The sequence below is a fragment of the Rhea americana genome, unplaced genomic scaffold (assembly GCF_003343005.1).
Source record: "Rhea americana isolate MKP2758 unplaced genomic scaffold, rheAme1 scaffold_237, whole genome shotgun sequence".
In the NCBI taxonomy this organism is placed as follows: Eukaryota; Metazoa; Chordata; class Aves; order Rheiformes; family Rheidae; genus Rhea; species Rhea americana.
The window spans coordinates 1,219,080-1,230,440 of record NW_028186354.1 but is presented as its reverse complement, the minus strand read 5'-3'; the positions used below and the strand labels follow the sequence as shown (position 1 = coordinate 1,230,440).

The 11,361-nt window shown below is 44.6% G+C and overlaps 1 protein-coding gene across 11 annotated transcripts in view; it reads right to left on the bottom strand.

Moving 5' to 3' along the window:
• Window positions 1-1,019: 1,019 nt before the first annotated feature.
• Window positions 1,020-11,361, bottom strand: part of SEC31A (SEC31 homolog A, COPII component) — a 46,718-nt gene continuing 36,376 nt past the window's right edge. For 6 of the 11 annotated variants that reach the window (XM_085306298.1, XM_085306301.1, XM_085306305.1 and 3 more), the window contains 5 exons: window positions 8,685-8,743; window positions 6,238-6,510; window positions 5,414-5,533; window positions 2,643-2,714; window positions 1,020-1,745 (listed from right to left, as the gene is read on the bottom strand). In XM_085306298.1, coding sequence (XP_085162424.1) covers window positions 1,566-1,745; window positions 2,643-2,714; window positions 5,414-5,533; window positions 6,238-6,510; window positions 8,685-8,743 — 704 coding nt within the window. In that variant the 3' untranslated portion in view covers window positions 1,020-1,565. Of the gene's footprint in view, window positions 1,746-2,642; window positions 2,715-5,413; window positions 5,534-6,237; window positions 6,511-8,684; window positions 8,744-10,516; window positions 10,556-11,361 lie in introns of all 11 variants that reach the window. The other 5 variants (XM_085306302.1, XM_085306303.1, XM_085306297.1 and 2 more) reach the window with 1 other exon arrangement.

Below are 11,361 nucleotides of genomic sequence, written 5' to 3'. Positions count from 1 at the left end.
TTAAGTGCTTGGACAGATAAAGCACAGTAACTTGAAAAGCTTCTGAATGTCAAGAGCAGAACACAGACTGCTTATATCGCTGCTTAGAAATCTGTAACGTAAATGTATGTTAAGAGAATCTCTCCAACTGTTTTCTTAACTCTTGACACAAAGTAGCTCCAGATTGATGCTTTACTTTCTCCTATTATAAAAGCTTATGAAGTCAGCAAATTTTGGAAAGGAAATAAAATGAAGCCCAACTTTGTCAGAGGAATTTAACTACCTTGTCAGAGATCTAAAACTTATAATCAGYTAATGGAAATATATAATATAATAATGGAAGTGTGCTATGTTTTGCTTATTTATTTGGTTATTTAGATTATTATGTTATTTATAATATTACTTAGAATATGCACTGCCAATCTATATTCTTCCAGCCTGGACACTTTAGGAAGCTTGCATTCAAAACTTCTTGCAGACCCTATTTTTATGTTAAATGGAAGATTCCTCCAACTGCTGCTCTTCCTAGACATACTTGCCATTCATGGTACACAGTTGTAAGTTTTAAAAACTTGAAACTGGTACAGAAAGCTGTCCCAGGTGAGATGCTCACCCAAACCAATTTGCTAAYGGCCAGCCAAAAGCATGCTTGCAGCTCCACAGCACAGCGTGCACTCGCAGGGTAAGCAGTGCAGCAGAATCTAAATTCAGGGGACTGCAAGACAATTTGCACCTTGTTTGCACACTAGATATCTACCCTCTCTGTATGGATAACTTATACCACTGATTTATACCTGCTCTTAGCTTTTAAAAAAWGCATGCAGATGTGTTCAGAATCCGYGCTAAACCTTTCCTTGAAATGCAAGTATGTCAATGCAAATGTTAATCAGAGCTTTTTGTGGCAGGCAATGCTGCAGCAGCTCAGTCAATACTGAGGAAATATATCCTTACCTCCAGGATGCAACAGAAAGCTGCCCCACTGTGATTCAGGCCCAAAATCTAAGTTCTGCTTCATAAAGACACATTTTAATAAATTAACATTTATTGAAAATATCACATTAGCCTTTATTTTGCTCATCTGCCTCAGTGCAAAATTAAGCTATTTAACATGTAAATTATARTAAGAGAACTGCAAGTAGCTTCATAAAATGAAAGACCAAATACACTTATAGGATCAGACTCTTTAATCTGGTGGATATGGAAGGGTGGGGTAGGAAGAAGAGTTTGTTTTAGGGTCTGATACACAACCTATCTTGTTCTTTTAACACATAYTTGTTATTAAAAGCCACTGTTTAGCAGTAGAACATGCATCTAAAAATTGACAATATGGGGCATCATCCATTAAATATACTACCTGTAGACAGGAATCATTAGGGATGAGAAAGATTAAAATGTAAAGAAAAGCACCAGGGCTCCAAGGCCCTTCTAGAATGATGCATTCTGCAGGGAGGGTGTAATGCCATTTGTCAGCACTCTACTGCGACATGCTGTAAGGACRAGTATTTGGTCCATTTATTGCATGTTTGCTGTAGAAATGCACTTCTTTGGAAAAGCAACCATCRAGGCTTTGCAAGTGCAGGGTTACTTCAGACACCCAATTTATTTGCCTGGGTGAGGACAACTTTCAGAACAGGCATGAAAGCAGAGGTCTCACTGAAGTTGCTGGTGCTGACTATGTGAGTGTGGATGTTCAGTCCTTCCGTGTAGTTGCGGGTCTCAATGCTCTTCACAATGTTGTGCAAACCACTGATGATGGTTGGAGAGAGCTGCAAGGAAGCCAGATAAGGCAGTTCAATAAAAAGAAAAATAAATGCCCTGAGTGAAACCTCTGGCCCTCAGTAAGGTGCTGGACTTGGATCTTTTAAATRACAGTGATCTTCAGAGCAGGACCACACTAGGCACAGTCACTGGGGAGTCTAGCCGCCGATTTCAACCCAAAAGCTCCCTCTGCAGTACTGCAARCCATGGTTAGCTTCACTGCCAGCCCCCTGCTGCAATTTCCTGAGCAGGGAGGCCTGCTGTGACCAACTCTGCTGCACAGGGAACATGTATGCCTTTGGGATAGGGCTCAAGTTCATCCTTCAGGAAAGATGTCCCTACAATGACTAGCCCTCTAGCAAAGCCCTTAGAGACCCAAGTTCAATCCTTTATCCTGTCACACACCTCCCGCAAGGCTTTGGAAAAAATCTTCCAAATTATTTAAACATCTCATTTCCAGTAAAGTCAGCGAGCCTCAAATGCCTGCAACTTTGGAGATTTTTTTGAGCCTAGGCTTTGCAAGACTAATGCTCTTGGCTGGAAGCGTGGGAGCCTGCACTGCCTGCTCATTCTGCCAGCAACCGGGGACAGGGACCCTGCTGAGGCATTCACCCAGTGCCTAAAGCAAGGAGCTCTGGTGTCCGTCTCCGCACGGTCCCTGTACACTGCTACAAAATCAGCAACATGACACCACAACGCTGAAGTCTGCGGAGGTGCCCGGGGCCAAGCATCCTACCTAGCCATTACTGTGAAATGCCTGGAAACAYGCAACAAAAAATGTGAACCATGCTTCTCAGAAGGAACAAATATCTTTAACAGATCAAAGAGGGGCCCAAACAACTGGCAGATTTCTTGGCTATAATTTGCATTATCTTATGGGGAAAAAATGTAAAATCAAAACTTACTGTCTGTTCCCTAAGTTTGTCATATAGAAACTCCAGGCGTTTATTTGCATCATCCAGTTTCCTTTTGGTTTGCTGCAAGAGAAAAATACATTAAAATCAGAATAGTGTTCTGAATTTCACTTTTTTGTAGTAAGTCATTTAATTGCAAGACCACCTGTGCAACACAATTCCTTCRTCATCATCATTCTCCTAACACCTCTGATTTCTCTAGGAAAGATAAGATGACATCTCTAGCTACCTAGAGTAGCAAAACTTCAGAGGTATATCCCAGAAGGTACCAGTCATTTGCACAACCCAGTGGCATATCTGATACAGTCAATGTAACAGAAGTACAAGCTACAGAAGGAAACTTGCTTCTGTATTTAACTGGAAAGCACTGTTTGTTGGACAGAAGATACTACCAGAATCAAGTATACAGCWATACCACTCAGAACTTAAGGCCAAGCACAGTCACTGAAGAATGAATATAAAACAACCCTCAATCATTTAGAGCAAATTCTACTTACATTTTTTCCATCTACTTGTTCTTACAAACAGCTACAGAAATAGGAGGCTTTACTCCAGAATAATCAGAAAGAAAAAAAAAATTCAATTATCCAGGTATAATTACAGTAACAAAACCAACAAGGTCAACGGCATTAAAAATGGCATCAGTGCATATGGGTACTGGAACTTCCTCTTAAATCTGTATGTGCATCAATCCATCTTTACTTATGTAGTGCAACTTCCTCTGGCTGCTGGAGAAGTTTCCCTGCACTCAATCATGGCAGAGACTCAAAGTAAAAAAGCCTAAGGGAATGCTTCTGCRCAGGTGTGAACACAGACAGGTGGCTCCCTGCTGTGCCAGAAATTAGGGAAGGCTGTTCATACAGCAAGAGGCACAGAACAGAATATGGCACATGGATCTTTCAGACCATGTGTGCAAGTCCCTTGAGTGATATTAAGGCTGTCAACAGACTGAGGCAAGTAAGGAGAAAGTACCCAGGGGGAGCAGGTAAGAGGCAGGCTTTTGGATTATCTCTCAGATACATGACTTTGGGACAAGTGTTTCAAAACTTGTGACAGGATGTGCACAGTAACTTCATTTTACAGATGAGTAAACTGAAGAGAAACGAATGTGTTCACTRAACAGCAAGAAACCTCCGCAATTAAAGGAAATCAGGTGGAAGAAGTGCAAGTAGTTTGTTGTCCTGACTCCCTGCTTCCCGTTCTAGTCTCTAGGCAGTAACAGCTTTCATGTTGCCATTTTTCCCCTATGATATATAACAACCTAGCTGTGTCTGCATATGTGCTGACAATAACTGACATACAGAGTCAGGGCAGCAGTTCTCATTACCGTGYGCCTGGAACGCATGCCCAGCCTAAGAAAACCAGAGAGCGTTAACAAGTAAGGCAACAAATAGTGCTGGCATAGCAGAAAAGCAATCCTTCGGTGCAGATGGTGTGAACTGAATGCTTTTGTCTTCATTGCGTGCTGATGTCTGGGAGAAGGGAGAAAATACACTCACAGGAGGAAAAAGCCCGAGGGTCTGTACAGTGCCTGGCTTCTATCCTTCTGCTCTGCAGGGTGTTTTTTTAAAAAAGGCTTTTGAGCAAATCAAACACTACTGAACTGTACAGAGTCTGTCCAAAAGAAGTGCATGGCCTCCAGAAGCTTCTGCAAAGGAGCGTGCGAGTCCCACTGTTGGGATGACACCCAAAATGAAAAGGTGGAGCAAGCACACACACATCTCGAGTCAGAACTACAGAGCCAGCTGAAATGGTACAGCAGATTTAACAAAAAYGACACTGAACAGCCAGTGTGCTGCCGTGCTGCCACAGAGCCCTCTGGCAGSTCAGCTCCTGGTAGCAGTAACAGGAGCGTGAAGCCTGTGCTGCTGACCACGCATATTTAGTGCAGAGTCCTCTGCACACTACCAGCCTGTCTTTCATCATCAYCTTTCAGCATGCATGAGCTGAGCAGTCAGCAGCTGTGCTTCAGTGCAGTGTGTTATTTACTGACCACTAGAAAAACCGAGAAGCTATGAGACTGCAGGCTCATTTACAAAAAAAAAAAATCTGTCATAAGAAATGTTTATCCTGTCCAGCTCTAGTGGGTGTGTTGCAGCTCACAGCCTTTTCACTTCACTGCTACCCATTGTTTCCTTCTGAAATAGTTTATCATCAGAAGTGACACATCACCAATCAAGACCTGAAACATGTACTCACATATGTAAGCCTCAGCTCAGACATGGCATAACACCAGCTGCTTCCTGTCCCTAATCATGAGCAGCAGTGAAGCACATGAACAAGATGTCCTCTCTGGCCAGGCAGGTGCAGGGCATACCTCATCAGTGCCCACCTGAYGGGAGGAACAGGAGTCCTTTTTCTCTAACCACCACAGGGTCAAAACCTCAACCCCAACCAATTCCAACCCTCCGGAGGAGAGGGCAGTGGAGAGTTGCGCAAGAGGGGGTTGTGATGGGGTGACACAACCCATCCCCTGTGCCCAGAATCAGCAGCAGCATCTTGCTCTCTGCATGAGGAGGGCAGTGATGATCCCCAGTCAACATCCTCAGGCACCTGGGCTGTCAGCAGGGCTTTGGTCAGACTCAAAATGACCATGTCCTCAGTGCACGTAGCTTTGCTATGCATTGCTTGTGGCTACTCAAAGCAGCCCTGGTACAGAAAAGGCAACTCCAGCAGGAGAGGCTGCGATAGCTACCTGAGCAACAGAAATCAGCACGCTCATCTGAACACAGGCCTGCTCCAGGAATGCTGCAGAGACCTACCGGATCCGAGGCAGACAGCAGGCACCTCTGGATAAGAGCTTCAAACGTGGTCTTCAGAATAAGGTGCTCCTCAGGGATAGGCTTCTTGGTAATCTTCTCTGTTGGCAGTGCCTGAACATGCTGAAAAACAGAACAGATGAGGCTTTTTCAGGTCATTCTGTGACCACATGTAGTTTTAAACTAAATCAAGCTATTAGCCATCTTGGCACCATCTCCCCTCTTCCCTGTGGGTGTGCTGAGGTGACATTATCAGCATCTGCCATCCRTCCCTCTGAAGAGCTGCACAGTAGTGGAAGGAAGGACTTTCTTGGTCCCTACTAATGACTGTGTCAAGGGTTACTTTGCAGCTAGATGAAGATTATAGTAGCAAAGTGCCAGCACAGTGCAAAGCTAGTGGTTAAAGAYTGAACAGTGCATTTTGAAGTACAGGACGCTACTCAAAGCGGCCAACAGCACTACAAGCTGTCCTGCGGGGAATGCAAAAGGGACCTTCTGCCGTCAGTAACAGATACWGACAAAGCAGTTGCTGCACTGCCGTTTTAACCCGTCTGCTAAACCCTGCTGAGCCACGGCTGCACTCTCCCACCTCCGTGGGAGCATGGCCTGTTCAACACACTCAGAACAGACTCCTTACTAAGGAAGGGCAATCAAATCCAGTTGGCTTGTACTGCATCTGTTATTAACATGACACCATTTTCTGGCGTGGTCAAGGCCTCAGACAAGTAGAAGAGGTTCTTCTGTTCCGCACCTGGCCAACAGGATCCTAACCCACAAGGCTCCACTGMTACAGAAAACAAAGCCATGCAGCACTAGGGTTACCTTACCTGGATTGCATTGCCGATTGGGGCTCCAGGGGCCCCCTCTGTGCTGGTTTTGGAGACAGCAGGAGGCACAATGCATGGCCCCAGGGACTGAGGAGCAGGCTGGTATGGGTTCTGCAGCACGGGCTGCCCTGCAGGGAGATGCGGAGGCTGGAAGCTGGGTGCACCAACGGGTGGTGTTGGAGCCGGAGGCTGCTGCATCTGAGATTGTGGATCTGCCAGCGGGTTCATGATGGGGGAAGTGATGGGAACTGGGGGCATGAAGTTATCGGGAACCTGGCGAAAAACAAACTCCATGTTTATCCCGTCATCACAGCCGCACCACAACTCCCAGCAGGGCGCAACACTTAGCTCCCAATGACCAGCCTGTCTTCCCAACCCACAGCACTTGGGAGTTCAGCCAGGCACAGAGCTGAGCCGCCAGGCTTTACCGAGAGAAGCAGGCGATACAGGGTTTTACTTTGTTGACAAGAACCTGTTCCTCTGGGAGCAGCTGCACGGGCAGCACCACCCCGGGGCAATCAAGTCCTCCAGCATTCCCAACCCTGTGCGCTCTGCCTGTCCTCCTGTCTGCACAGGGCAGGGGTCTGCTCAGCCTGCTCTGGTCACAAGGGCTGAAGGTCAGAGCAACTCACTCAGCTAAGGGCACAGAACAGAGGCTTGGCAGACCACCACTAACGGAACAACCGTCTGCACTACGGCAAACTAACCTGCACCTAAAGCAATTCTTACTATTGGTCGTTATAAATAAGATTTTAAAATTATTTTAACAACTTTTTCCTGGTAGTCTTGTCAATGTACACAGGTCACAGCTAGCAACATGTACCAAATAAAGCTTTTGAAAGGCTTCTGAGCTTCTGGCAAACTGGCTTGCACTAAGACAGATGACTGCATTTCACACTYATCCCTAAGCATCTGCCAGTCTTTACACATGAGCACCTCAGATTCAGAAAGTGTTTTGTAAAGAGAAGAGATGACTAAAACAGACGCTAGTCTGATGCAAGTAATACAGGAATCAAAACCAAAGTAAGGACTCCCATGAAAACGTGCACATTTCTCTGGGTGTGCATGGAAAGAAAAAAGATTACAGGACACTGAAAGCTACCCTGAATCAGTGATGTCAGAATTAAAACAGTCTTTTGGAGAGCAAGAAAAATACTCCCATTACACAACCACCAACAGTTATAAAAGCAATGAATCACAGCAGTAAATTTATGTGCTGTGAATACTAAGTTCTTAGGTGGAGAACACTTGAAAATTTTGCTTTGGCTTGAAATGCAAGCATCTTCTACATTACAATAGCAGATGTGGCAAGTCATTTCGTAATAGCCTAAACCCCACCTCCTCACAGAGCGGACCTAAGGGAAACATGAGCCTTTTTGATGGAGGTTGTTAAATACTCAAAAAAGCCACAGGACAAGCGGCATGACTCCTCATTTAGAGAGGAGACGATTCTCAACACTTCACTATGGCAGAAGCTGCAGTTGCAACAAACATACAGCAGTAGCAGACACTGCTTCCAGAAGGATTTTTACCAAGTTCTAGGGTCAGTTATTCTCACCAGCGATGTTCTCCCTCCCACTCAAGGGCCCTGRTGTCTCTGAAAGGCGGCATGCTGACAGCTGTGGGACATGTGTCCAAGCACTGAGGCAGACAGGAGCAAGCAAAACTTCCTCTTTCCAAAAGCTTCATCTTGAACTCCAGAGACCAAGCCCCAAAGGCAGACACCTCTGCCTCCACCTTCACCCACCTTGCTGCCCCAACGCCCTCCCCCTCCCCACCATGGAAGCTCTACAGAGCCCAGACCGACCCTTGCTTCCCAAATGCACTAGACCCAGAGAGCAGCAGGCAACACTGCAGCAAAAATGTCCTAAAGCAAAGCAGCACAGGGGACAGGAAGGCTCACGCTGCTGTGCCAAACATTACCAACTACTACGTCCTGCTGCAATCTAAATCTTTGTTAAAAAAAAAGAAAAAAAAACACCCAAACCCCACTACATTGTCTCTGTCATGAACATTGTCTTACTCTCATCAGATCTCCCAGGGTCAGACCYTTAATCAGGATAAATTGCTTTCAGCTCCAGAAAAGTCAGTAATGTGTAACAATTTGCATGGCCTTTTCATTTTGCTTAAGCCTCATCTCCCGCATAACTCATCTGTTTTTCTGCAGATAAAARTAGTCCAAGGTATTTTCTTCCCTCAAACTAGGATCAGTGTCATTAATAACAACCAAACCAAAAGCCASCATCTCTTTAAAGGTTTAAATGTTGAGGGAGATGATTCATATTGGAAGGGCACAAAGGCAATTTCTGTTCATGGGATACAGATTCTGTTTGCTGCTAACCCTTCTTGTTTCTTTGCCTGTCAACACATTTCCCAGGAACAAGCTAAGTTACTGCTTTTCAAATGGACCACACTCAATTGCRTTGAGACGGAGTTTCCTAGAGTACCTTCTTCTTCTTGGCAGCTCTGTTCAGAGCAGGAGGGTCGTTCCAGCCATTCTGAGGCCCTGGGACAAAAAAAAAGAAGAAAGACTGTAAATATGTTGGAGGAGGAGAACGAGGCCGCTTTGCTGCACTGCCCCTTCAGAGCTCAGCCAGGGCCGCTCCGCGCCGTGGCTGCGCTACCAGAGGTTTCGTGCTGCTGGGCAGCACCCGTCCTCACAGCTCTGTCCTTCACTGAAGGACAGCCCAGCCCCTGAGCTAGCCAGGGCCTCTCAAAGCCCCAGCAGTCAAGTCCTCTGTGCTGTGTCTCCCTCTTCCTTACACACCATACACCCTATCGGCACCCACCAAGTTAAGCCCCTAAGACTAAGTGTGAAAAAAAACAATTTAGTATCCTCTTCTCCAGCAAGAGAAGAATTTTAAACCTAACACTGAAAAGACGGGTAGGCAGGAAAATTGTGCCTACCACAGCCAAAATAGAGCTTTGTCAGATAGACAGTGTATATTAATGCTTCAGTTACCGGTGAAGGTTTCTCCCCACCCTTACATTAGAACAAATTAGAGCTGTCTTCTGAACAGCTTTTGCATGATCATTGTAATGTTATCATAAAAAAAATTATCAGCAGCAGAGACCTCAGAAACGATTGAGGAACACCAGCAAGTCACACAAATTTCCTGAGTGCTGCTGCTGCAATTGTAACACCGCAACAGCTTTTTACATTACATTATGCTGTGTTCCCGGCAATACCACATAGAAAGAAGAGGCACAAAAGGCAACAGGAGACTTGAACATTTCCAGCCAGATTCACCCAGCCACCCTAGAGATACAAAGGAGCCATAAACCAGGTTTCCCTGGCCAACTACATCAGATTTATGAAGGCTCTGTGTCCTGAGGGCAGAGCAGAGCTGCTRGGGCAAGCTGGTGAAATCTAGCTCTTCGCACCAAGGCCAATTCCTTTGAAACAGGAAGAAGAATGTCTGTGCAGAAATCACTTCCAGTCAGCCTGGGGTGTTTTTCTTTTAAGAAGCCTTAAGCTCTTCAAAGAAAGTGCACACTGTCCATCTGCAAGATTTGTATCCCAGAGCTCAGGTTAGTGTGTTAGAAACGGTTCCCATCTTGTCACAGAGCACATGTAACTGGGATCACAGCATTTTTATCTCAGCATTACTGCAGCCCCACCGAATAATCGGGACTTATTGCACAAAGCCACAGAAAGGCAACAAAACCACATCCCCACTCAATGGACTTTTAACCACACTGTTTTTCACTTCGCAAATGACAAAATGAATTTATATAGCAGACTGCAACATCACTGCAGAATTAGCCTGTCTTGAAATTTCATTTGCTCCTGAGCCTTTTTTAAACAATTTCCATATCCAGAATATGTTGAAGGGGTAAATGAAAAACAAGCTTAAAYCCCTTTCATATCTGATTTTTCATTAACCAAAGGCAGTGCCATTTATCTCAGGAGTTCTGCCCCTCTATCCAGAGCATCCCTTCCCAGAATATTTCCAATATAGGAAGTCTAATTTCTGCAGTGCTGATAATGAAAATACATTATGAAAACCTCCCAGACTGTTGCTGCTATTAATTTCTTGGAATAATCTGCTTGAAGGAAAAAACAAAAAACCCACAAACAGCATTCATTTCTGTGATTAAAAACTCCAAATATGTTATTGGTTTTAATTAAGGCATTACAATTGATTAGATTAAAGAGTCATTGGCAAACAGCATTGCATTTAATGTTCTCTGAAGAACATATGCATTACTGATGTCTGTTCAATTAATTTCATGTAGCAGCTGTAATGATTTTCACAYTACATGGTACCTAGTTCACCTGGTAAGGGAGAGGCCTGGTCTTGAGTTGGCAGGTTTTCTGCAGATAAAAATGCAAAGAGATCTAAAAAATAGTTTAAGAACTACAACAACCTGTCTGATTTTATTAGCAGTTTAATTTCAATAAGCAAGAGAGGTCAGGAGAAAAAAAAAAAAGCCTAACCCAACTACAATGCTGATCTAGAGGAAAACTAATTGTCCAACCCACCCCGTGGGATTGCTTTTGTTTGCTTTCCCTAAAAACAAGCCTGGATATCTTCCCATGCAGTAAATCAGTGTTTCTAGTTGTTTCTAACAAACGTTGAAGAATCCTGGCCCACTTCTTTTYTGGATTCTCACTTTCTATTCTTAGCAGCCAGTGGAACTGACAGACCATTACCCTTAATCTCCTCCTCATCATTTTACCTTTCTAGAAAGCTTTTAAGGAGAGGCTTAAAGCTACTTGACTTCAAGGGGATGTCAAGTTTTTCCCTGAATCAAGGCTCTCTCATGTGCACCCAGCATGGCAAAAATGTCACRTTCATAGAGGAGCCGTACATCTGTGTGAAAAGACAAGTTGCCTRCTCAGAGTGAGCTGCAAATCCAAAAGGCAAAACACTACTGCTATTTTGAAGAGAAACAGGGGGATGAGACAACTACCATGGAATACTCAAGTCCCTGGGGTGGTTTTAATGCACTTATAGTTCTARTACAAATGTTTCCCTCAACTCAGATCTGTGCTATCACTATTTCAAACAAGATGCAACACTCTGGAAATTCAAACTCTCTTCAAGGCAGGCTCAGAGATCTTCTGCAGCCAAAGTGAGACAGTTCGAGAATGAAATTAAGTGTGGGCTTAGCCACTGA